Source organism: Gadus morhua, chromosome 15 (genome assembly GCF_902167405.1).
Source record: "Gadus morhua chromosome 15, gadMor3.0, whole genome shotgun sequence".
NCBI lineage: Eukaryota > Metazoa > Chordata > Actinopteri > Gadiformes > Gadidae > Gadus > Gadus morhua.
This window is the reverse complement of record NC_044062.1, coordinates 14,067,763-14,095,426: the sequence shown is the minus strand read 5'-3', so window position 1 is coordinate 14,095,426 and position 27,664 is coordinate 14,067,763. Positions and strand designations below refer to the sequence as shown.

Below are 27,664 nucleotides of genomic sequence, written 5' to 3'. Positions count from 1 at the left end.
TCATAGATAACATTCACAAGATCCGGTCGATATTTTATTTACAACAAAATGTCCATTTATAAAGACCCCTTAAATACATTTGATCAGACCTTCAAAAAAAGCATTCCGATTATTCAGCGGTAGGAAGGAACACCATCAAATCATCAAAACGGTTCCACACACATAATAAAATAAAAGATTTGCTTCTGAAATATATGAAGGCGATGGAGTGTTTCACAATAAAAGTCCAGCATTCAAAAAACATTTCGAATAAACCAATAAAACAAACGGCATTTTAGCAGTCGTTTTCAGTATTCTTAAGAGCCTGGCATACTTAAGGTGTGCACTGTGTATAAAACAAAAATAAAATAAAACTATGATAACATTTCTGCCGGGATCTTTGTTTGGAGGCATTTAGTGGTCACTTAAAAATTACAGAGTTGACACACGCTCTGGACCTGATACACACATACACAGAAGGTACAGAGACAACATAATGCTGACGTTGACATTGCCAGCTTCACAAAACGCAGTACACAGGGACGGCTGGATGAGGTTTGGAACTAGAAATGGCTTCGGAAGGGGGGGGGGGGGGGGGGGAGAAGGGCAAAGCTTTTTGGGCAGTTAGCGTCCAAAAAATAAAATTATATATATATATATACTGCGTACATACGACAGCATTGCATATTCTTTTAGCTCAAGGCTAGTCAACAGTGCAAATAAACAGCTTTACATTCCTTCAGTATAAGGTTGTTTTGCACCCCAAATGTGAAACAATCTCAAAGTACAGAACTTTGCAAGAATGTCGAACTTGTTCCTGATAACTCCAGAATACAAATATGGTGATTATGATATGCAATATGTGGGTTAGCAAAAATTAAGTATGCATTAAATTGGCCTTTTTGGTAAAACAAAGCCCCTATTTAAAGATAGGGCAGGCAATTTGGAGAAAACAGCCAGCGTAAGCTAGATTTTGAAAGTATCCAACAAAAAAAGACCCCTCCCTTCAAAGCCACTCACAACACACAAGACATGCTAGCTTTAGCGATAGGTCTGTCTATCATGCACAGAGAGCCCGTAGCCGGGAAGGTAAGTAGACAGACAGGTCGGCCATCCAATCATTTCATTCCGGCCAAATGCAAGTATTATAGTCCTGTGACAATCACAGATATCATATCTTTTAATTTTTTTTGTCAGAGCATTTGATTTATTGAATGCTGGCGGGATGTAGAGATGTGAACTATGCTCAAAAACACAATTGCCTACCCTCGCTTTAACATAGCGAAACATCATTACTGGGGGGGTTGTGGGTGGAATTTTCCTCAATGTACGCACATTACCACAGCACCACACTGGACTCCACATACACACATCAGACAACGTCAGAGCACACACTACATCCCACATAACACAGAACTCTGGTAAGCCTTTCCCAAGACAATATCAACGGGCCTCCCCTTCCAAGACCAATTAGCAACCAACATATTACCTAAACGCAGCACACCAAATAAATAGGATGTTAAAAAATAAAAAGTCTTGATTATCACTTACTCTGCTTCACTAGTGGATTCGCCCCTGCCCCCCCCCCAACACCAGAACAGTGGATTCCCAGATTGAAAGAAACATACGGTTGGAATAAGGCCTCATCCTCATCTTCAAACCGCTTATCCGGGGTTGGGTCGTGGGTGCCCAAGCTTCCCTTTCCTAGGCCACATACGGTTGGAATAAGGCATGATACATTATCCCTACATATGGAGATGTTTGTTGTATATCAACATTTACATACACGGTAGGCATTGCAAGACCTGCCAGACATTCAGCATGTAACCTTGGAAGAGCCTAAACAAAACCTAAATAATAGTTGTAACTTATCAGGCACTGAAGATTATCAATACAATAAGAGGCTGTGCTTACAAATCATTAGAACAATGCGATTTGCCTTCTGCCATCAAACTATCAGAAAGCAAGGATTGTCCTTTGTACAACATTTCCCAATGCCAGGAAACCAGTGGCACAATGTGTGTGCGTGTGATTGTATATGTGCACGTGTGTGTTGTAATGTGTGTGTGTGTTTATACGTGTGTATGTGTGTGAAAGTCTGTGTGGTCAGGCATGTCACAATTGCAAATGGTGGAGGAAAAAAATGAAAGAGTGCAGTGTAGTAATCACATGCCATTTCATCAGTAACGGTCAGAAAATAATAAAATGGGGTCCGGCGCCACTAGAAGGAGCCTGTGAGCACAGCCACAGTGGTTGAGTAGCTAGACATGCCGTTTGTCTCGTGGACTATGAGCCAGAGTTATGCATGTTGGGGATGGGGTAGAACTTGGAAACCCGGCTCTGGGTGGTGGGGTTAAGGCATTCAGACTCTCCACTCATCCTGAAGAACACCTCCTGCTCTTGCAGCTTGCGGGTGAACTCCTCTTCCAGTGCCTGCAGGGGGCAGCAGAAACGAGACAAAGAGGCCATTAGTTGGTGGATAGATAACATCATGTTGCAGGAACTTTGGTGATTTGGGGCCTAAAATACAGTAGGGAGGATTGAAATATTTCCCTAGAAACAATATGGTGCGGTGAACTACATTTGTAGTTCTATAAAGCCACTGAAGGGAGTGATGGAGACGCCCTCTACTACAGTACCTTCTTCCTGGGCCTCAGCCTCTCCCGCCACTCCCTGATCTCCTGGACGTGCTCCTCGTCCAGCTCCTTCAGCTTCTGGGTCTCGTGCTCGATCAGCAGGTGACACTTCTCGTTCTAGCAGAGAGACGTCACAAAACCACATGTTTACGTCTCCTTTAATCCTCCTTTGTACAAAGATCTAGCTAAATGTCTATCTCTAGTTACACACACACACACACAGTTATTTTCTCTGTGCATTATAATAATTCACACAAAACGTTATGGCAAGGCTTAGATGCAGGATCCCATAACATGTTACTCATGGAAAAGAGGCAATAATGATGACAGGAGAACAATGCCTCGTGAGGATACGTGGGCTTGTTTCATGCGAGATCCAACGAGAAAAACACATAATAAACAAGCTTGTGCTGCAACGGCGACCCAACCATCTGGACCGTTATTGTCAAAAGATCTGTTGGAGCTCTGCATGTTAGCTTAGCTCAGTCTTGTTTTGTATGCAACCGTAATGGCATGCAAGACAGAAAATAGGTTTACACAACAAAAGACAAAGAAATCGATTGAACTGTCAAATCCGAGGCAATTTGGAGTCGGGAACAGCCCTGGAAATATCAAGATTATACCTTGATAAGCGTTTATGAATTTAGATAGTATCTAGATTAAAAAAATGATATGTTCACCCTCACAACCGTCCCAACCGGTTTAGACGCAGGGCCAGTTTAAGAGAGAACCATGCTTGACATGCGCACGCACACACAGGCTTCAGTACCACATCCATGGTTTCCACCATCTCGCAGAAGGGTTGGAGACAACGCGACTGCGGTCAACCCTGTGCGTGCGTGCGTGCATGCGTGCGTGTGGCAGGCTGACCTGTAGCTGCTGCAGCTCCCTGATGTTGCAGTCACACTGCAACTGGAGGTCCCTCATCTGGTTCTCGTGTTTCTGGTGCTGGTTCATCTTCTCGCTCTTCTGCCTCTTCTCCTCCTGAGCCGCGAACTGGAAGAAGAGAAGTGCTGAGCTCAGGGCTAGAGCTAACTTAGCGAGCTAGAGTAGCTGGTACCGGCCGTGGCCACACCAGCTCTAGGTAAGACTTGCTGACAGCATTCACTACACACTACTGCTAAGAAGGGCAGCTTGATTATGACAAAAAATCGTATCACGATTATTTTGGTTAATATTGAAATCCCGAATAATCAACGATCATTTGTGAGTTTGAAAACATGATGCAATATTCAGCATCTCTCCAAAAACACTTTGTAACTGAGAACTTTAAATTTCGCCTTAAGAAAATACACGAAAATGCTCAATTCAAAAATAATGTACAGATAAAAAAATAAAAGAAAAAAAAACGTTCCAACTCGATTGTTAGTTTTGTGATCGTTTGACGCTTAAATCGAAATCGCAATCAAAATTCGATTAATCGCCCAGCCCTACTGCAATGTGCCAACAGCTCAGAAAACACCAAGGCGCTTCACACTGTGGGCGTGGGAGGGGGGCTCCCCTAACAAAGGCCCTCACCTGTTTGATGCGCTCTCGCTCCTGCTCCGGGGGCCCGGCGCTGGCCGTGATGCGCAGGCTCTTCTTGAACATGGCCATGCGCGTCTTGGCTTCGCTGCGCTGGATCTTGGGCAGGCGGCCGCGCTCCTGCGTCTGCCGGTTCTTCATCTCCTCGATCAGCCGCTGGTTGTAGCGAAGCATCTGCTCCATCTCCTGTGAGAGACACATGGGAAGGACGCAGCAAGGTTGGGTTGGTTGATGCGGTACCCTTCAGACATGTTTCAGGGCCTTATTCACAAAGCGGCCATCCTGGTTGAAAACGCTAGCGGGGTAGGAGTTGGGGGCTGAATGGGGAATCCAGGTTGAGTTTAGCACCAGCTAGCATTTGATGACAACGGTCCAACAAAAATTTTTTAGCGTGGAGGGAGTGGATGTGGCAGACTCCAATATTTTCACACTTTAATGAAATAACTCTTATATAAGAAAATAGCCGATCATTGCACGTCCTCTTAGATAACATATAAAGAACAATCTTTAAAAGAGGGTAAAGGACTATCAATCAGAAAACATATGAAATAAAAGTATATGATTGGAAAATAAGAAAAAATAGTCATACTTTACATTTAAATTAAAAAAAAATCACTTTTCCCTGACTGGAATCTCTAACAATAGAATAAATACAGTAAAGGAATCGAAACCAGGTCTTGGATAGCAGCAGAGACAACATGTAAGCTGTTCGAATTACGATGAAATAATAATAACCTGAGGTGCCAAAAATCACAAAGATGGCATCAGGTTCCATCAAATCAATAAGACATCTACCATATCAAGTTGCAAGTTTCAGGGGTTTACGTTGTCACATACACAGTAACCCAATTATAACCGGGATGTGCTCCATCTCCTGTGAGAGACACCCGAGGAAGGACGCAGCAAGGTTGGGTTGGTTGATGTGGTACCCTTCAGACACGGTACAGGGCCTTAAAACGCAGAGGCCCTCTGGGTTAAAAACGCTAGCTGGGTGCCGGTGGGAGCTGAATGGAGAATCCAGGTTGAGTTTAGCACTAGCTAGCAATTGATGACAACGGTCCAACATCTCAAAATAAATCAGGGAGGGAGTGGATGTGGCAGACTCCATATACTTACATACTCTTACATAAGAAAATAGCCAAGCATTGCACGTCCTCTTTGATTAACATTTAAAGGGCAATCTTTAAAAGAGGGTAAAGGACTATCATTCAGAAAACATATTAAATAAAAGTATACAATTGGAAAATAAGAAAAAATTGTGCAGACAAACATTTAATTAAAAATGTATGCATTTTCCATGACTCAAATCTCTAACAATAGAATAAATACAGTAAAGGTATCTCGACCAGGTCTTGGATAGCAACATGTACGGATTCTGTTGAAATAATCACACCCTGAAGTGCCAAAAATCACAAAATTGCATCATTTCATTAGACATCTTCCTACCGTATCAAGTTTCAGGATTCAAGAGATAATTTTTTTCACATACACAGTATGTGACAGTAACCCATTTATAACCAGGATGTGAGAAAGGGAAACGGCGAATAAACATGAGTGCATCTTGTTGCCTGCTGACCTTCTCGTGTCGCCTCAGCAGCTGGTGTCTCTGCATGAAGTACTGGTCCTTCAGCTGCTGCTTGAGCTGCTGGTGTTTCTCCTGGAGTTGCCGCTCTTCCAGCTCCCACATGGCCGCCTCCCGAGCTGCAGGAGAAGAAGAAGAAGAGGTCAGAAAACAGGCACACACACAGAATGTAGCCAATAAACACGCCACGTCTGGGGTGATAGCATAGAGATCCAGAAGGACATTTGTGCTCACAATTTAGTCATTGTGTCATCAATTAAAGCGAGGGTAGGACATTTATTTAACAAGCGTCTTCAGTCATATTTTCATATTGTTGAAATCCTCTTTGCATCCCGATGCCAATCAATAAATCAAATGCTCTGACCTTAAACGGGAAAAATAAGGTATCTGTTCCTGTAACAGGCCTGTAATTAGCCTGTCCCAATTATTTCATTCATACCAAGTTCAATAAATGGATGACTAACCCGTCAGTCCATCTACCTTCTACCTGCACCTACTCTGCCCATATAATCATTGTGCATGACTAAAGTACTCCACAAGGCTAGGCAGAACCATGACTAAAGCTAGCCAGCTAGTGTTGTGTTTTGGGGGAGTGGCATCCGGGGAGGCCTGAAGAGAGGGTGGTATTTTTTTTCGGTTGGATACTTTTAAAATCTAGTTTGTTCAGGCGGGTTCCTCCAAATTGCCTACCCTAACATTAACATAAGAATTTAAGGAATAATTACTATAAAGTCATTTAGCAGATGTTTTTATCCAAGTGACTATTCATGCCTACAAGTAGACTTGGGTGATTAAAACCTAGAACCGGATGTTCTACCAACCATAGCCACTAGACTACACCACCACTCTGACACTTGAGTCTACACTGATGATTAGTAGACAGACAGTGACATCAGCCTGTGGGCAGACCCACGTCTACCCACAAGCACCCTCTCAGGTTTCTGACTCGGCTCCATGTCACATAGTAAGCTCTCTGATACACTCCTCTCATCACAGTCTCCATGTCTCCATAGTAAGCATCTCTGATACACTCGACAGCCTCTGGGTCCCAAAGTAAACACACAATCATCTCAGCTCTCCCCAACAGTCACCATGTCGCACACTATTTACTACTCAATGATTCAGCAGACGCTTTAATATGACAGGACTTGCATTGAATTCAACGCATGTGATTAAGGAGCAGGTAGGGGGGTTAGGGGCGTCTTACTCAAGGATTGACTGCAGACTTTGGAGATTGAACCCAGAGCCGTTTGTCTTGGAGCCAAACATCCTTCTCGACCACAGCTGCAGTAAAGCACTCGACGTTTTCCTTAATTGTCTAGTGTTGGAGTCAGAACGCACTGTCGCAACTTTTCTTTCTACTATAAAAAGATTGTCTGCCAGCTTCGATCAACCTTGCGTGCTGATTCCTATATCTAATCTGCACTCGATGGTGTGTGGCCCCACTTCCAGGGCGAATAAAAGCATTGGTCGTTAAAGGAGGTCATCACTGTCACATCCTTCTGCACAGATTTGGTTACAGGGAGGGTCGGGGGTGGGAGTACTTCCTTCCTGTACCTCTCATGAGCTGCTGCTTGTGGTTGAGGCAGTCTCGCTCGATGGTGGCGATCTCCATCTTGTGCTGCTGGATGATCTTCTTCAGCGCTCCGTCCAACTCCTGCTGCTGCTTCTGGAGGAACTCCTGCTCCTGCAGGAGCCACGGGGAGTGGGAAGAGAGGAGAGGAGAGGTAGTGAAGGAACGAAGGGGAGCTCAAAAACAGGGCAATTCAAAAAGAGGAGACAACAGAAAAGGTATAGACGGAGAGCAAAATGAAACAAGGGCCATCTTGTTCCAGAGAGACGGACGGACAGAGAGGGAGAAGAAGAGGAGGTGAAGGTACGAAAGGTTTTCAAACAAACAATTTCAAACAGAGGAACGCCAAGACATCGGTATGTCCAGATGGAGAGAGAACGGAAGGTAAGAAGACGCTCCAAACATACTTTCACAACTTTATAAAAGGGAGCTACAACAGACAGCTCCAGACAGAGAGAAGAGGGAGTTAAGGAACACAAGGTTGAAAGAGTTCTACCATCTTTTTCAAGAATAAGACTAAACAGAGAGAGGTACACACAGAAGAGGTCAAGGATTGAGAGATGCTCAAACATACTTCATTCACACACTTCAGACAATAAAAGAGGAGTTACAACAGCCAGAGGTAAAGGACGAAGAAGTGACAGAATTATCTAAAGAGTCTGATCAGAGAGGTACAGAGAGAGGTGTGGTGAGGGAATGAAAGGAGTTCCAACATTATTTCATATTATTTCAAAGAGAGAGATAGACGGAGAGAGAAGACGGACTCAAGGAATAATGAAGTTCTGAACACATCTTCAAAAAAACTCAACAAGACAGGCATTGGAACAGACAGATAAAGCGAAAACATTTTACAAGAATACAATTAATAAATTTCTATCGCTTTTAACGAAACTCAGACATCTTACATAGAAAAATGTGGACATTACAACAATATATATTTCTTATGTCGGTTTGCGTGATACACCACACGCACGCACACACACACACGCACGCACACACACGCACACACACACACACGGTGCATCACGCAAACAGTCTATGAATGGGTTCTAAATGGTAGCCGTGGGCAGGTGTCATAGCAACCACAATCTTTTGAGTTGGAGTCACAAAACTGAACAGAGCACTGCACTACAGAAATATCACAGCATCACTTCACTGGAACCAGAGAAGAAGAGAAATAGCGGGGTCATGGGGGAGAGAAAATGGATCCATAATGGAGAAGAGACACAGTGAGTTTAAAGAGCTGAGATTTATAGATAATAAACATCTACAAAGGGATCATACGCACATTTGCGTGTTCAAATGATCTGGCCTTTCGATAATTGCCATTAGTGAGAAAGATTCGATACAAAGTAGAAGCTCAACTAAAAGCATTGCATTTATGAATGATGTTTGATCATGAAATATTACAATTATTGTAGTGCAACGTGAAGGGTAGATTCATTGATTTACCACCATCATAAAGGAAATAGGTTTGTGATGTTTGTGGATACAAATCGTCAGTGGATTTACTCAGGATTGTACTGCACACAGTGGTGTTGTGTGTAGAAGGGCAATTAGGAACCCACTATGTTCTTAGGGAACGGAGTCATTTTCTTTATGGAGAGGACGCCACAGGAATTATATGACAAGGTCCATAACTAATTCCATCAATGTGGGGGGGGGGGGAAATGGATATGGTCCCTGTGTCACCTGAATATCTACCTACTCTACTGTCCAAGGACAACACTGTGTATACACGAACACATACTGTACATATATAACAGCACGGGTGATGATCTGGTGGTCGAGCGATACAGGGAGAGAACAGAGAGAGAGCGAGTTGAGAGAGAGTAAGTGAGAGATAGAAAGAGAGAACGAGAGAGAGAGACACTGTAGCGACGAGGACACTGCAAAACATAACCTGACAACACCACGCCCATGCTTACATGTGTCCCCCTTGACCTCTGACCTGAGGAAACTGAGCACATTTAAGTATGGAATGAGGCGGCGAGAGAGGAAAGGGGGGAGGGAGAGGGAGTGAGGGGAGGGAGGGGGTGACTTACATCCTGCATCTGAGCGTTGAAGAGTGCGCAAGAGGACAACTGAAAAGACTGAATCATAACCTGGGCCACTGCCTGCGGAAGGGGGAAGACACACACAGCGCACTGACCCTCAGCAGGGTAGCACACACACACCTCCCCACTGGAGCCCACCTGTGCACGCACACACACACACAGGAGCCCACCTGCGCACGCACACACACACATGAGCCCATCTGTGAGCGTACACACAAACACAGGATCTCAGCCTACCTGCACACGCACACGCACACACACACACACACACACCCCTAACTGACAATAAAGCTACACAACCAACCCCACCCCCCACCCCTAATAACTAATAACAACTGGTCTACACACTGGCCTGTTATTATGGGAGTATTGGTGAGTAGAAGCAGGATGGCGCCCTACAAGGAGACCATGATGATGGATTGATGGAATGAATGAGTTGTTATTTCCTATTATACTGAGGTTCTCTGAAACCAAGCCTAAAGGCTGGGCCGCGAGCTCATTCCTAGTGGCATGCTGCCTTCAATTAAAGAGAAGGAGGGGTGATAAAGAAAGACTAGGGAAGTGATGGAATAAAAGAGATGAAGTCAGAAATAAATACATGAATAAAACAAAAAGAAGAATGAAAGAAGCTTTATATTGGAGTATAAATAAGTCTTGACTTTATTCTTGATGGTTAAAGTCTTCTTCCTCCGATGTTATGGAGCACAGGTGACCAGAGCGGGAATGCAATGGGAAAACAATTGGTTATGATGGACGAATGGAGTAGATGGAGGGAGGAGGAGAAAGGGGAAGAGAAGGAGAAGGAGAGTTGTGGTGAGTGGGTTTACCTCTGCGCTTTTAACCAGCGACAGGTCCTCCTTTAAGCGTCTCATAAGCTCTTTTCTCAAGTGTTTGGGCGACTGGCCCACTTCCTGCTTCACCTACAGTTTGCATGTTTGATAGGTTTGGAGGTTTTAATTTAGCCAACAAAATGTAAAGACGGGCAGGGCCGCGTTTTAGAAAATCCGAAGCCACCATTTTTGATCAAATGTGAGACGGGAAACCCGATTTCATCCCAGAGTTTGTGATGAGATGGACAAATGCACTTTCCTCTGATTTGTAGCCCTCTACCGCATGGATCCACCGGTTAAAGAGAGTAGAGAATATCGATCGATTTGAAGAAAGAGGTCGATCTTGTTGTAGGTAGCAGAAGATGTTAGTTTCATTCCAGAATGTCCTAGCCTTACCGAGCCAACAGTTAAACCCCCAGTGATTTACAAAGGCCTTGTGAGAAACTGAGGAATAATCAGACTGGTAAATGGACAACTTAGGCCCCCTTAGTTGGCTCTCAGGCTGCCTGAAAGCCTCTTCTTGTTAAGTAGAGTCTATTAAGTAGACCCTAACCCTTTTTCATCGGGCTCAAGAATGTCTAAAAGGTTAGGCTATGGACATTGAGGGATCGAACCCAGTACCTTTGTGCAAGGGAGTCGAACACTCTAGCCTCTGCACTTTAATGCCAGTCCCACAATATAGCCAAATTATTCCATTGCAGTTACTCCATTAGGCCATTACTGTAACCTACTCCCTGTACCCACAAAACAACAATATCAATCTCCCAAGTTTGCGTTCCCATCACCAGCACCAAAAGCCACCACACACATCCGCATACAGGAGACAAAGTGAGTTAGTGACAATGACGGTTTCAAACAAAAACAGGTAAAAAACAAATATTATTCACATACAATTATTAAAAGTGATGCACAACTTTTTAATCTTACAAGTCTGTTGAATGCTACAAGTCTATGTATTTCAATGGATAACCAATACATAACATTCTGTAGCATTCATTCAGAAGCCCAGCAACATGTGGAAGCAAGCCTGCACAGTCGATAATAGCTTGCGGAGATATTGACGAAACCATGCACTTAACCGACAAGTACATGGAGCTAGACAGAAAGCTAGAGCTGCAACTAACAACTATTTTAATAGTTGATTAATCTATTGATATCCTACGATTAATCAAGCACACAATTAAGTCTATGAAATGCCATAAATAATGGCAAATCTCGTAGCCGCACAAGTTAACGTGCACCCAAGTTTGCATTTGTAGAGCTATACACGTCTTTGTAAATGACTAAAACGATTAATTGAATAGATTAATCGCTGCAGCTCTACAGAAAACAAACCTCCTGCTCCCTAGCGCCCCCACAATACCCTGTACAGCTCCCATGAAGCCTATAAAGGATGACATTCTTTCATTGGCAGGCTACCATCCCACATTAAGCCAGTATAAAAGGCTTAAAAACCGGCACAGCAGATGTCTCGAGAAATCGTTCCCAGTATGACAGTAATCAACGAGGCAGAGCACAAACACACCACGCATCCCAGGCTCTGCGCTCCCCTCTAGTGAAGCACCCTGCTTCTATACACCTATGTATTTACCATTTAGCCATGGTCCATGCTTAGATGCTACACCATACTATAGATTCACTCTTTGGTCACTTATGAGCAGGCAGGGGCTTAGGGTGAGTTCCTCAAGGATGCCTACAGGTAGACTGCAGACATCGGACTTATAACCCAGTATCCTTCGGCTGGGGGGTCGAACCCATAACCCACAAGAATATCCTTCCCAACCTCCCCTATAACTACAAATAGAATCCCTTAACAATAATGATATGAGCCATGTATAAATAGAGTAGATGTGCAATAGCTGTTGCACTGGCATGCGGTGTTGCAGTAGGAAGCACAGATAAGCGGGCCTGGGGGGACCGTGCATGGTGAATGATGAATCCATCCACATGGAGCTCTCTGCAGCCCGAGCCATCGAGCACAGCCTGCCACTTAGCGTTCTTTAGATAACTGTCAGGCAGCGCAGCGACAGAACGTAAACCACAGCTGGCTGCTGGAGCCAATGTCTTGCGGCAGAGCCAAAGAAAGCAAGCGTCCTGAGGCCATTATAAAGAAAACTTCTGCATCGAACAGCTAGCACTTTAGGGAGACCTGTGGCTACGTAACCGGCGTAGCCAGTTACGTAGCCACAGCTGTAAGCATTGACACGGTCTTAAGAATTTTTTTGAATGACATTTACTACATGATTTTCCTGCTACACTTTCTGGTTAAAATTTGATCGTCGTGTATGACGCGGTGTACCTACAATGTCACCATTCGACACAGAAGTATGCTTTGGACCTTAAGTGTGTGCTTTCTACTTGCTGCGCCACTCCCAGCACAACGACTGCCCGCTCGATGTCCCAGTCCAAGCCATGCAGAGACCCCACTAGCGTTGGCGACGGGCGGCTGCGTACCTCCTTCTTGCGGTTCTTCATCATGTTCTGGAACTTGGACAGCTCCTTGTCCTGGTCGGCCTTGATGCGCCGGGCCTCGTCCCGGAGCCGGTTGGTGTGGTCCTGCTCCAGCCGCTCGATCGTCTGCTTCTGCTTCCTCTCCAGGTTCTCCAGCTCCTGGTCGTACTGCCGCTTCTTACCCTGTGGGGGGACATGGGGAGAGGGAGTGGTTACAGGAGAGAGGGAGTGGTCACAGGAGGGAGAGGAGTGGTCACAGGAGAGGGGAGTGGTCAGAAGAGAGAGGTCAGAGGAGAGAGGGGAGTGGTTACAGGAGAGAGGGGAGTGGTCACAGGAGAGGGGAGTGGTCGCAGGAGAGAGGGGAGTGGTCACAAGAGAGAGGGGAGTGGTCACAGGAGAGAGGGGAGTGGTCACAGGAGAGAGGTCAGAGGAGAGTGGTCACAGGAGAGAGGGGAGTGGTCAAAGGAGAGAGGGGAGTGGTCACAGGAGAGAGGGGAGTGGTCACAGGAGACAGGGGAGTGGTTAGAGGAGAGAGGGGAGTGGTTAAAGGAGAGAGAGGGGAGTGGTCACAGGAGATAGGGGTGTGGTTAAAGGAAAGAGGGGCGTGGTTAAAGGAGAGAGGGAAGGCAGAGAGGAGAGGAGGATAGAGGAGAGGGACATCAGGGTATATTGGATCACTGATATTAAATGAAAATAATATTCTTATCTGATCTTATTAGCATCTACAGCAAACACTGTCTATATGTCAGGAGAATATTAGCCTCTTCTCCATCACATTGAAAACAAACGCCAGTGAGTCGTCATCCCTTTCAGAATAAGAGAGGTGGGTGTGACTCACGGTGGTCTCCTGCTCGAAGCGGCGGTGGATCTGCTCCCTCTGCTGCTGCAGCTTGTTGGTGAGCTGCAGCTGGGCCCGCTTCTCCTCCTTCTGCAGCAGCCGCAGCTCCCGCAGCTCCTGGCGCCTGGACGCCACACAAATGCATTTAAAACACTTCAAAATAAAATGACCTCCAGGATCAATACCCAGGAATGACTGTATTGTAAGACGCAACACACTTAAAATAATTTTCAAAGTAAAAGTATCCATCAGTGATGAACGATATTGATATTTAAAAATGTTCAATAATTTGTGCTTTGTTCCTGAGTGATGTGAAGTTTAGCGCCGAGTAACTCAATTATCAACGTGCATGAGTGGAAGGCATGAAATGGTAAATATGAATTATTCTGTTGATGATGGACGACGAAAACAAATATCCTCCTTACAGCAGCAATATTACTCTGAAAGCCTGTTTATGAATCCATACTACATTAGTATTCAGTAGTCAAATGCATTTTGAATATGCAACCTACTGGAGGTTTTATCAAGTCGCTTTTGAAACTGCAAGCGAATCCAATCTTCATTTTGACTCTTGAGCATTCTTTCCTCTCCGCATTAGAATTATATAAAGCTACCCCCACACTTAAATTAGAGATAACTCTGTCCCTCCATCTGTGTTTCTGGATCATTGCATGTCGAAATCTGAATATTTTCAGCAACATGTGTTCATGCATACTAATTCAGTCATTTTAAGAATGGGGAATTGGGAAAAAAACAGGGAGATAAGTGCAGCATCCATAAAAGCATTTAACCTATGTGCCATTTGTTAGCTGTGGGAGCCCAGTGTGATAACCACATCTATTCCTGGGCTTATTGGATACGAAATAGGCCGTGCTCCACATTTAAATCCTACAGCTAGCAGACTAAGAGCTGATCTGGGATCCAGCAGTCCTACTATGCTCTAGCAGAGCTCCTGTAGGGGGAGAAGGCTCTGAGTGTGACAAACTCAAAGGGGTGGAGGTATGTTTCGAGTTTTGTTGGCCGGAGATATTCTATCAAGGAGATATAAGATTGCGAGAGGGAAGACGGAGCGGATTTGATTACGTGTCTGGTCGAGTTTGTGTTCCCTGTTACACAATAACGCGCTTACAGATCCCTCCCTGCCTCTGCAACATGACGGGTCAAAACAAATGAAGCGAAAGGAAGCGAAACGCCCCGTTCCTCCAGTCTGTTTGGATCATACATCCAAGATTTGATCTGGGAGACCAGCTCCCGAGCGTACCTGAGGAACCTCATCTCCTCGCTCTTGGCGTCGTTGTCCGTGACGATCTTGGACGTGGTCACGCTCACCTCCACGCCGTCCACCATGAACCTACGCGTCTTCTTCATCGTCTTGTTCTGCCGCTTCGAGTCCTGAAGAAACAAGTATTGACATTACGGTGAACTACACAGTAACAACATTTATCAACATTTTTATATTTCACTTTTGCAGTCACTCTAATGACTGAAGTGCACCCGAATTTATAGTGATAAGCTCAGACATTTCTCATGACCCCAACTTCTCATATGTTGTGCATCTGCTACGAAGCTTGGTGAATTCCAACTGCTATGCAGCTTTGCCAGAATTAGCAATTCAGTTTGACTTTAAAAAATGTAATCAACACACAACATTGCATCATGATAAAGCATTCTGATGGTACTCCACATTTTTTCTTTCTCAGAGTTGCAAAAATAGTTTTGATAGTCTAATGAGCTGGGGCGGAGTTAGTTAGTTTTTAGACCAATCAGGTTTAAAGCAGTACTGCTGCTTTAAAAAAGCTTTAATAAAGGTGTAAAGGTGTCCAGGTGTACCTGTATAGAGATGGAGCCTCCCTCTTTGCTCTTGGACAGGAAGCTGGAGATGGACAGGTTGATGTCCATGCTGCTGCTGTCCGCCGCCGAGCTACTCCCAGAGTCAGAGTCCTTCCCCGCGTCCGTCCGGATCGACGGGCTGCCCTGCTCCGACCGCTTGCTGTCCGACTCGGCCTCGCTCTCCGGTACGGAGACGACGCCTTCTCCTCCTCTTTCTTCTTCGTTGGTGGACGCCGCCGTCCCTTCCCCGCCCAGGACGGCCGGTACCGGCATCGAGGCGTATGAAGGCTCGGGGCCGTTCGGGGTGGATTTGGCTTCTTCATTGATTTGGCTTTTAGACTCTTCTGCTTCCGGTGCGTTCTCCTCTTTGGTCTGAGTCTCCTCTGCTGCCTCAACAGACACAACCTCGTCCGTGCTGAGCTTCGCTTCGGCGGCGGCGCCGTTTCCGTCCTCGCCGATAACGCTCGACTCTCGGTTTGGTTCTTCGTTTTCCTGTTTGTCGCCCTCGTCGGCTCGGTGCGGTTTTCTCTCCTCTTCTGCTTCCTGTCGCAGCACTTCCTCTGCAGGGCTTTTGTTCTCTTCCTCTAACACAAGAGCTGGTTGTTCTGGTTTCCCTGCAGACTCTGTGGTTACTGCAGGCAGAGGGCCAGCATTTGGTACTCCGTCTTGTTCTTTTACCTCGCTGGTCGCTTCGCTGATTGGTTCTGGAGGCGGCTGCCCCTCGGCCTCCTTCTCTTGTGGCTCCCTCTCTTCCTCCCCGGTTTCTTGGCTCACAGTCACCGGTTCCTGTCCTTCGTCTTCTGTTGTTGATGTTGTTGTGTCCGACGCCTCTTGGGGTAGGGTCACAGCGCCCTGGTCTGACCCGGCCTCCGGGAGCTCCGTTGAGACCGGGACCTTCTCGACGGGGTCGTCTCCCCGGCTCGCGTCCGACGCCTCGGGGGGTTTCTGCTCCTCCTCCTCGTCCTTGTCGAACTTGCTGGTGCCCAGCCCCTCGTCGGAGAGCTTCCCGCTGCCGCCGTCGTCGTCGTGGTCGTCCGCGGCGACGGCGGAGGGCGGGGCCTCGGCCCTCTCGGCCACGGGCTCCAGTACGGAGGCGGCCGGCGGAGGAACCTTCTCGTCCTCCGAGCTGGCGGCGCTGACGTCCGACGGCAGCCGCTTGTGCCCAGCGTCCTGCTGGATAGAGAGGAGACGGGGGGTTGGACTATGTGAACGCACACAACGTGGACAGTTCTGTTGTTACGCAGCAGAACGTACAGGACACTGATCACCATTCAAAGGATTCTACATTTACAATATGTGTGACGTAACTTCATCCATTTACTTTTTGCATTAAAAACATATGCATGGTCTGGTATATTTACTTTTTGACCTTTTTATACCTACATTTTACATTTGAATGTCTTTAAAATGTGATTCCTGACTATGAAAAGCACTTGGCATGAATGGCCTCTCTGTTCCATGGGTCCAGTATCAATACACAGGCTTGCCAATCTTGCAGGTCGAGATGTGCACATATCGACCTGCAAACCATTTCAGAGGGTGGATGCTCAAACCATACGTACTGGAGGGACCTCTGCCTCCTCTTCATCCTCCTCTTCTTTCGCCTCCTCAATCTCCTCGTAGACTTCAGCTTTGGCCTCGGCAACGAGCTCTCTTAAAGGCCGGTTTTCCGCTACGCTGGACACGAAAGGGTGCTGCAGACAGACAGACAGACAGACAGACAGACAGACAGACAGACAGACAGACAGGCAAACAGATTGTTGGTTGCCAAACTCACCGAGCACCACACAAGTTTGAAGTGGAATGCTTTGATTCAAGCACAAACGCACACTACGTTACATATTAACCTCCCTGTGTGAGATAAGGGGACCGGTGAGAGGGAGTGAAGGGAGAGAACGACAGAGAGAACAGAGAGAATGAGGGGCGAGAGAGAGAGAGAGAGCCTGCCAACTCACCTGCAGCAGCTGGGCTGTGCCCCACCTTTGGTCAACATTCTTATCCAACGCCTTCCTCAGAAAGTCACGGAACTCTGGAGACCTGCCGTTTCGACAAGAAAAACGTTGATATGAGGAAGTAGAACAAAAAAATACTTGATGACCCCAGGGTTTCAAATATATACAAACTACACAAAAATAATTTACATATGATTAACTTAACCTTCACGGGTATTTTCTTTTCATTAAATACAAAAACTCATCTTGTTTATTTCAATAAAGCGAAATTAGATTAATGATTTGGGTACCACAATTATCCCCCTATCCCTGTACTCCAACAAACAGATCAACCAAAAACATCCCAGAAGCATTCAGGTGCATTCTCCACCACCAACACCAACCCCGACAGGGTGCCCAGTGTGCGTTCTCCACCACCACCACCACCCCCCACCAGGGGCCCAGTGAATGTTCTTTACCACCAACGCCAACCCCGACAGGGGCCCAGTGTGTGTTCTCCACCACCGTCCCCAGAGTGCGGGTGCACCACCTCACCATCGAGAGGGCTGCATGAGGGTCGGGGGCTCCGACTTGGCTATCTTCAGCAGGACCCTCATGGGGTTCATCTCGTGGTTGGGGGGCTCGATCTGCGCCAGCTCTATCAGCGTCACCCCCAGGGACCAGATGTCGGCCTTGAAGTCGTAGGGCCGGTCCTTGGAGGTCTCGCACATCACCACCTCGGGGGCCATCCTACCCAGAGCAAGGGGGGGAGAGGTGGAACAGGTCGATGAGGAAATGTGAGTGTAGGAATGCATGTATTTAACCAATCCTTAACCTGGCAAGTTAATTGAGAAAAGAAGAGGTCAAACAAAGCAAAATCACAATTAAATAGTGCCATAAAAGGACGGAACGTTTGGACAAACAAGAATATACGTGATTGAGGGCTATACAAATAAAATTGAATTGAATTGAATTTGATTGGACAAAAGGCATTCCATGAGTGTTGATATAGAGTATAACAGAGCTGGGACTTTAAAATATACCACTCCGCCTTACAGGTGTTTCAAAACTCATGGGAATAGTCAAATAATAGTTAAATAAACAAACTAATCATAATCTGCGGTTGCTTGTTACTGTTAACTTATAAAAGACAATCACGGCTGGGATTTTCTTCGGCACTCGGCCCGTGGGCGTGTGTGCGTTCCTACGACTGAATATTAAGTGCTGATATTCAGTATAGCATCACCCCCGCTTAAGTGATATTGTTTAAATACGATATTTAAGCATCAACTGCAGAAGGCTAAAGATAAGTAGGTCTGGCAATTCATGCCTCCGTCAGCTTTGGGGCGGTGTGGGGGGGGCGTCTCAGTTAATGAGACATTCTTTATGCGTATTACGTAATCAGGGAATCATGTATCTTTTCTGGGAGACGAGGGTTAGGGTCAAGGATCAGGCTACAACCTGGGGGGCCTGAGCAGGACAGGAAGCTTCCCCTGTTGCTCATACGTGGCCGCGAGTCAGAAATCACCCCCCGGCTAAGACATATCATGCGATCACTTCCGTCTGGTTGGGGTTGGGGGAGGGGGAGGGGGGGGGGGGGGTTGGGGCAGGGGGATAAATCATTAACACTGAGAAGAAAGTGCTCTTTGTCAAGGGTGGCATGACTCACCAATAGGGCGTCCCGATGAATGAATCTCTCCTCTGCAACGTCTTGGTATTTTTAGCCGAAACTCCGAAGTCAGCTAAAGATACAATAAAAAGTAGGACAGAAAGTTCCTCATTCCGTTCATTTCATCAACCACTTCTGACTATTCCACTTTCCAAAGTGGCAGGTTGTAACCTTGGAACAGTTTGGAAAGCGCTGTTTCTTAAATTTAAAGTCAAAGGTTGGATCAACTCACACTCCATGCTAAATGCCAATGCAAACACTGCATTGCATTCAGTTTGCACAATTAATACCTGCTCCCATCAACTAATGGTGGATAATATCAACGACTAAATGGTAAATGGTGAATCTATCGTACCCAGTTTCACATCGCCGGAGGCGGAGAGGAGGATGTTGCCGGCCTTCAGGTCCCGGTGGATGACCTTGTTGTCGTGGAGGTAAGCCAGGGCCTCCAGTGTCTGCCGGCACACCACCCGGATCTGGGGCTCCGTCAGGGGCCTCTCCAGCTCTGTCGGCCCATGTGCGCAACAGAGTCAGAGCCCCCCTCGTTTATTTTTGAATGAGCATTGTGCCGCAAATGGCATTCTTGAGACAGCTCATGCCACTGCTTAACAGTTTATCCTTAAGAAATGTTACACCTATGGCAGAAATAATAAAGAAATTATAATGATACAACATAAACAATACATTATTATAATTTAGGTGCCAATATTGTGACAAAATAGTGGCAGTTGGCGGCACATTTTCTTTTGTAGTGCATTTCAAAGTTAATCTTTTGTTTGACTGTAAAGCAACACCGGCAACTCAGGCACAATAACATAAATAGTTGTTCTGATGGTCACCCGTAGCAACAAGGAGGAAGCACTCCTCCCCGGGTTTTAGTCAGCCTGGATGAATGAACTTGAGTGGGTTTGAGTGTGTGTGGAGGGGTGTGTGTGTGTGTGTGTGTGTGTGTGTGTGTATGTGTGTGTGTGTGTGTGTGTGTGTGTGAGGGTATTTTTAATTTGTGTGGTTGAGGGAGAGATGTGTGTGTGCGTGAGTCAGTGTGTGTGAGTCAGTGTGCGTGAGGGTGTCAAGTATGATTATGTCACAAAACCGGAGAAAACTATCCCCAGAACATTCTCCCAAAATCTCTCTTATCAAAGCCCCAGATTTTGAAACCTCCCGTTGAACGAGCGTTAATCACAGTGTGCCATTAAGTCGGGGGGAGATCTCCAGATCCTGAGTATTCACCGCAGCATGACGTTGGTCCATCTCACATAAAGAAGGTGTTCTCTTTGTGTGATCAAAATTGATAAGAGGTAGAAAAAGTCATTAGTCGTTGGAGTGGACCAACCGCTTATTTGAAATCTGAGCGGGGATGATAATTACGCACTTGGGCCGGTCCTCCCCACTCTGTGGAGGGCGAGGGGAAACAATGTCCCACTGTGAGTGTTTTTTTGCGATGGAAAGAAAGTGAACACCACAGTGAAAAAGGAGCGACGGAAAAAAAAACACTGCCCTAAAATAAACTGTGACTTACCGAGCATAATGGCATCCACTGCACCGCCCGCACAGAACTCGATCAGAATCTGCAGCAGAGGAGGACAGGCGGAACACAGGACATGGGGTCACAGCCCTGATTCAGGTTCAGGTTCAGCACAGCTGAACGGCTCATCACTAAAGTCAAAACACCTTCTTCCATCCAGATGATACCCATAATGCACAGCACTTTATATAGTAACATTTGAGGTTGTGTTGGGTTGAGTTGTATGTTGTCTTCCACTGCTCTGTTATGCTGTCTAGTTTTTAATCGAATGCACCAGCCTTTTCAGCGTGGGCATCAACTTAAAAATAAAAAATAAAAAATATATATATTTTAGCCAATTCTTTTGTATTCAATGAAAGGAGAGAGAGAGGGAATGACTTGTAGCATAGGACCATGGGTTGTGGGTAGTGGGATAAGCCACCAAGCCACAAGAGTTTGATTTTAGAAAAGACAACCTCAATCCTGAGGTATCTTGAGGTTATCGAGATACAGAGCATTTATTTAATCTATTCCTGCTGAACTAAGTGTATGCAACTCAAGCAGGTGTTGTTCTTTGGGGTATGACCGGTTGACATGCAGAAGACCGGTTTCAATAATACTGGAAATGGATTGTGTTTCTGGAACAAGCAGAAGTTGTGTATTGAGTCAGAAAGGTTATTTCATCCTATTTTCTAGTTAAAACTACTTCCTTGTTTCAGTATCACCACATACTCTTTAATATAGTTACATAGCTCTGAACTCGGGATCCAGGTAAACCTTTGCCCGGGATATACACTGTTTTGATCTTCATATTTCCACTTCAAAACAGTGAAGAATTACTATTTCTAACTTAATTGTTCAAATCTAGCAAAAAACTTTGAAGTACAGGAAATTGTTAAAGGGAGCCGGACATCAGATGTGAATCAGTTCGTCACTAACTTGGCAACTTACAATACAACCTCAAAATGACTTGAATAACTAAGACCGAACTGATTATGTAAGATGCACGGTTTGATGCACAAGCAAAGAGACTGTGTGCTAGCATGATTGCCTTTGCTTATTGATTACCATAACACTTTACATAAATCTGCCAAGTCTTACACGAAGGGAGGCAGCCTATCTTTGTCTAGCAGACCTCCATCGATCCAGCTAAACACCGATGGACCTAGCTCCGCAGCGAATCACATTATCATAATGCAATCTCACTAACACGGTTAGTGGGACCATAAACCTGACCAATGGCCGACGTTGGGGGTAATGGTCCCCTGCCGTGTACCTGACCACCATCTCTTTTAGTCTATGAGCGTCTGTAGCGCATCAGCGGACAGCCGGAGGTAATCGATTGGGCGAATGGGACGATATCAATCATAACTCTGCAACAGGCAAACAATGGCGTCCATTCACAACTGAGAATCACCACAAAAGTAGAGCCGGATTCTTTAAGGTCCTTCCATGTTCCAAATACTACAAAAAAAATGACGATGCAATAATAACAACAGGGTTGCCAATTCTCATGCTTTAGGCATCTGACACACTCTTTCACCTGCAGCCTCACGCTTTAACACTGCCCCAACAATTCTCCCGCCAAAACACAGAGACAGCAACAGAGATTAACAGGCAAACGTATTATGGTCAAATCTTAATGGTTAAACCAACGTCCAACGACTTTGACTCTAAAAGATAGCAAAGTATTCGAACGCCTGGTGTTTCATATGGGGTTTCCATGTAACGGTTTCTTTAATTATCCCGGATTGGTGTGCGATGCTTATCTCAGGCCCTGTCCACACAGAGCCAAAACGGGCGAAAACGATCCGGTTTTGTTTTATGCGGTTCAAGAATATCTTCTTAAAAACAGATTCATTGCGAAACCGCATCGAGCTGTAGAAACACTGTGGTAGACATTCCAGGCCCATAAGGGCCGCTGCTTCTGCTAAAGCACTCCAGCAAAGAACTGGAGTTCATCAAGCCTGCGCGCATACAGCCTGCGTGCTGTATAAAAACGTTCAGTCACGAGGAGATTCAACCTTTTAAATTGAGCAGAAAAACTTTTGAATGTAAAGTTATTAATACAATTTATCAAGGGGCTGTATTTAAAGCTTTTTTTATTGAAAATGAAATATTTTTATGTATATATTTTTTAATTAAAATAAAGTTAGCAACTCTGACGTCGCCCAGCTGGTGGGGGGCTAATGACAGCATTGTTTGCGTTTCAGGCGCCCACACGAATCCAAACACGAAACCGCATTCATCCAGATAGATTTGAAACCACCCTGGGACATGGTGCGATTTCAGGCACCGGATTCGCCGGCTCCGTCTGGACGGTCGGCCGAAACGCAGAAGACTTATGTGGTTTCACCAAAAAATCGACTCCGTGAGGACAGGGCCTCAGTGTTTATTGGACCACTGGTCGAGTTCACTGCCAGGAGTCAACAAGGCGTTCAATCAAGCTTTTTATATGGGAATTAAACTAAACGCCTTTCCCTTACATTAGTGTACAAACCCGTATGCCCTTTATTGGGTGAGGGTATGTATGATATTGTGAAATTGGGAGTGCCTTCCTGGGTGGAGAAGGTCAGAGAGCAGGTGTAGTCAGTCAGGCTTATCTTCAAATCGTACACCTAGGTTCCCGTTCCCACCACATGTGTAAGTGGACTACGTTTTTAAACCCTGATGGTTAATTGGGTCCACGTAATTGAGTGCACGTGATTAAGTGTGTGCGAGTATGTTTACACGTGATTAAGGCCATGGCATCAGAATCTCACTCCAGCCAGGTACGGTACCCAAGGTTGGCAATCCCGATATAATAATGACCAAAACTAAATGAAACAGCAATCATCAGCATTAAAGCAAAGGTAAGCGTAACATCTCCAATTACAAAAATGGCACACCATTATTTATTTATTTTTGACAGAAAAAAAACAAAACACCCGGACCAACACATTCAGATGGGGGCAGTCAGTCACACATCTGCCGGGCCCCTTGCTGAAAGAGACCCGAGGGAACGACCTCATGCGGATCTGAATTATTCACAGGCACTTTCTCTGGCCACCTCTCCTGGTTCCATTATCTTTCTCCATGGATATGAGGGACAGCTACATGACACCCCCTGAGAGCTAGCTGTCTCGTTTCTCTGGGCCCGGTCTCAGAGACACACTGAATGGGCCCTGACTGGCATTGTGTTGTTTAAGCCTAACAAAAATGTCTCATCTTATCGCTTTCCTGAAGGCTTTGCAGGGGCTACCTCCCCTGGTTTGGAGGAAAAGATGGAGGGAGGAGTCTTGTGAATTTCTGGTAGGATAAGTGGATGATTATCTTATCTCCTGTAGAGCGATGGACTGGGCATCAAATACAAAAAATGCCATTCATGTCAACACATTTAAACACATCATTATAATTAATACACATCTAATTAACCTAATTTCCTGTCAGCTGAAATTGGTTTCGGTGTCTGGTGACAACTAGTCTATACATCAGGCTTGACATTTACATTAACCCAACATGTTACCACATGTTGGGTTAATTGTTCCAATTATACTGCATGGAACAAGCCAACACACTGGGCCGCATGGTGGAGCAGAGCCTAACCAAAGGGTACAACGTTTGAACCACATGTTTGCTGCCTACCAGTAGAAATCCATCAGTGACATAAAAACTTTTGACACAGAAATATTGCATCACCTTTTAAAGCAACTCCAAGCTCTTAAATGCACTATCCGGCCAAACTCCAACTATTTTACATTTTTGTATATTCCTTGAATAATTGCCAATAATTACAGCCTTTTTATTTCCTGGTTTTGCTTTCAAGAAAGAATTAGCAACAGTTCAAAACAGTCAAGAATACAATAAATAAAGGGCGTTTCGATTGGACAGTTCAAAACACAAAACTAAACAACCTGCTCATCATCACATATCATTTAATCATCTTGCTCTGTTCGTTGTTCAACTGTTCAACTGTTTTATGGCAGCATTGTGCATACAACAATACTATCATATTTCACTCTTCCATCATGAAGTCATGCACCTATAAATGCTCAAAACGTGTGGAAGTAAGCGTTAGCAGGGCAGAGGGTTCTTACCCATAGCTTCCCTTCAAAGAAGAAGGCGTCCAGCAGTTTAACGATGTAGTGGTGGTCGCAGGAGGCCAGGATGTCGATCTCCACCATGTAATCTTCCAACTCCTCTTCTGATTTGGTGTCGATCACCTTGGCTGCTGCCAGGGTCCCGTTCAGCTTGTTCTGGGCCTGGAGAAGTACATCAACACAAAGATAGAAGTACATTTTGGATCAATTGTTTGCCTGTGACTTTGACTGATGGCATCCCCACAACCTCAACTAACACATTTTTTGCGGGAAACCCTGTTTAGGTATAGCAAAACTGCAGGAAACAAGCCTTCTTTTGAATGATAACAGACCTTCATAACAGCCAGTTGAGCCACTGCCACTACAGGCTTTGAAAATGGTAGCCTCACAATAAGCGATTTATGTCAAAAAGGCATGCAGCATTTCAGAGCTAACACAGCAAAAAGCACAGGAGTGCTCCATTGGATGTGCAGCTCAAAATAAGCATTTAAAAAATGTCAGTTCTCTGCAAAGGTTTATTATATCATAAGATTATGTACTAAGATGGGGTCGGTTTTACATTTGACATTTCCTTCTGAGAATTAAAACCAAACACTCAAAAACGTGTGCTGACCCACAAACTGTATTGCATGGAAAAAGTGAGTGTTGGCATTAGAGCAAGCGACTATAATACCACAACTCTTTACATTTCATTTAATCTCTTGCTCTCTCGTTCCGTCTGATCTTGAGAAGTACTTTTTTTTATAGATTAATAAAACACAAACGACACCACCTACAACGTCAACATAATCGGGTAAGGTTAGTCAAACACATAGTATTGACAATATGGCTCAATTAATCTGGCAGTTACAGCCCAAAGATTCACATGACAAAGCATAGGCTGAGGCATTTCTGTCTCTTAATTGGTGTATTCAGAAGCCCCATCCAGCTATGTGAACTAGCTGGTTCTGCGAACAGGGCCAAATTGTTACTTGATTGTGTTGGCAATGGCATGAACTGTCTCCTATGGTTTGGCGTGGCCATGCCTCACACCCACTTCAACGGCAACATCCCAACGCCCATGCCAAGACATGTGAGGACGTTGGCTGTTGCTTTGTGAGGACGTAATGAAGTAGGCCAGGGAGTTGCCCATTCCCAACTCGAAAGGCTGATTCATGCACGGTTAACAATACCACTTTAAAAACAGTGTCATTATCCTACTTCAAATCTAATAATAGCAAAACTGGATAAAGGCTAACTCGTATGCACACACACACACACACACGCACGCACACACACACACACACGCACACACGCACACACACACACACACACACACACACACACACACACACACACACACACACACACACACACACACACACACAATATTCTATTTTGAAAACATGGCAATCAGGCTCAGCAAATATAACCTAGCTAATTATTAATGCTAGCAAAAAGGAGCCTTTATTAATCAATTTAGTCGTTGGGGTTAATCGTCATTGTATATCACCTACAGCTACCGATTCAGCTGTTCCAGATACAAACAGCAACATAAAGCAATGGTAAACATAACGTTTGTGCAGTTTACTCTACGATTATTTGACTTGGCTCTATTTACATAGAGCCTTTTGGCAGACGCTTTTAGACAAATTGACTAACAGGTTGGAAGGCTGAGAACGACCAAAAATTACAATCGATCCCCGACCCACTAAGTCTCGATATTCTGGTTGTAGTCTGGTATAAAACAGTCTAACATCCTGACCAATCGTGGTTGTGTAAACAAAACACTGGTGGGCAAAATGTCCCAATCCACCCAACTGTTGCAACGACACATTGATAACAAGCACTTCAGCTGGTGACATGTAACTACCCCTTCATAACACTTGAGATCCTACTAACGTGTCCAGTCTGAGTTGGCTTGAAACCATGAATTCGAGGGGTATTCACCTCACAGCTCAGCCACTGCTGGCGGTGGAAGTGGAGCCACACCTTTCAACTGTTGAATATCGAACCAGGGCCAACTTTTACCTCAATGTCACAGCAAAGTCATATTAACAGCTAACATGACAACGAAGACCTCTAAGACAAATTAATTACCTAATGCCACTAATCAATACTGATATTGATCATGTTTCCTGCAGAGATAGTAAGTCTTATATGACAGAGAGCGGATCTGTACGTTACACTTGGAATATAATGGAGGTGCGTTGAAAAAGCACGTGTGTCTCACTGACTAGGGATCGTGGTGTTGAGCTCATCAGTAAATGTGAACTGGTCTTATCAACAGATAGTGACCAGACACACAATAAGGAAACGGAGAGGAGAGAAGAGATGGAGGCCATCATTGTCACACACTTACCTTGAACACTTTCCCAAACGCCCCATCTCCCAGTTCCCCGATGATCTCCCAGATCTCCTCCGGGTCTTCGTCTCTGTGCACATGTTCATACTGCTTCTTCTTTTTGTCCGGCCCCAATTTAAAGATCTTCCGAAAATTGAAAAACGACATTTTTTTTGGCCGGATAACTAGATGCGGTTATTTCCGCCGTGAAAATGTACTCCACACGTATTGGTATCCAAAGCGATGTACTTCAAATAACAGTAATAGGTCCCATTCAGATATATATCAATACATCCGAGTTTTCATATCTTTTCTTCCTTTATACCGTTGAACTCGTAACATCGTAGCGCGGCACTCGTCGGCCAAATAACACAAACTAACCGATCATTGACTAACGTTAGCGGTCCAGTTTGAAGGATTACAGGAGTTAAAACAATATCCACCACCACCAACTCCTTTACATCGTTGATGGGAAACGGGAAGAGGTTCCCGAACGATTGGGTAACGAAAGTCCCTTGCTCTTGGTGTCTTGGTGGGTTGATCTTAGAAGTTAGCGGTATTCTGTATCCTGCAACTCTTCTTCCAAGACGTGCTGCTCGTTGCTCAGCCCATTGGCGCTTCTGCGCATGCGTTGCTTCGCTTCCTGTCGTCACGATCAGCAAAAAATGGGTGAAGTTTTCCATATGCACCCTTTAGACCTAATGAATAATAACGAATAGCTATTTGCAAATGTTATTCATTAAAAATATAGGTATGTATTCTTGCATCGTATTTCGCACTACTATGCCTATTATAACCTGGACATATTAGGCTTTTAGGCGACACGTGGCTTTTAGAATTAAGACTATCAACTGCTCC

The 27,664-nt window shown here is 45.1% G+C and overlaps 1 protein-coding gene across 5 annotated transcripts; it reads right to left on the bottom strand.

Annotated features, from left to right (window-relative positions):
* Positions 1-21: 21 nt before the first annotated feature.
* slka (STE20-like kinase a) lies at positions 22-27,417 on the bottom strand. Of its 5 annotated transcripts, none has more exons than XM_030379676.1 (19): positions 26,825-27,417; positions 24,481-24,645; positions 20,420-20,468; positions 19,256-19,405; positions 18,901-18,973; positions 17,787-17,981; positions 17,256-17,337; positions 16,863-16,994; positions 15,301-16,473; positions 14,732-14,862; positions 13,471-13,594; positions 12,636-12,815; positions 10,179-10,271; positions 7,279-7,408; positions 5,716-5,840; positions 4,134-4,325; positions 3,486-3,611; positions 2,619-2,732; positions 22-2,412 (listed from the first exon to the last, which is right to left on the bottom strand). In XM_030379676.1, exons 1-19 carry the CDS (start codon positions 26,972-26,974, stop codon positions 2,266-2,268), a joined length of 3,531 nt encoding a protein of 1,176 aa, XP_030235536.1. In that variant the 5' UTR covers positions 26,975-27,417; the 3' UTR covers positions 22-2,265. The 5 variants fall into 5 exon arrangements, 4 of the variants coding, with proteins under 4 accessions (XP_030235536.1, XP_030235538.1, XP_030235537.1 ...); XM_030379678.1 differs by lacking the exon at positions 10,179-10,271 and adding an exon at positions 9,340-9,411; XM_030379677.1 differs by having other exon boundaries at positions 15,301-16,470.
* Positions 27,418-27,664: the final 247 nt, after the last annotated feature.

Coding starts and splice junctions, on each gene's coding strand:
- slka (XM_030379676.1), bottom strand. CDS start 26,974: ATGTCGTTTTTCAATTTTCGGAAGATCTTTAAATTGGGGCCGGACAAA. Junction 19,406..20,419: donor AGTGGATGCCATTATGCTCG/GTAAGTCACAGT, acceptor ATGGGCCGACAG/AGCTGGAGAGGCCCCTGACG. Junction 14,863..15,300: donor GAGGCTCCATCTCTATACAG/GTACACCTGGAC, acceptor TTGTTTCTTCAG/GACTCGAAGCGGCAGAACAA.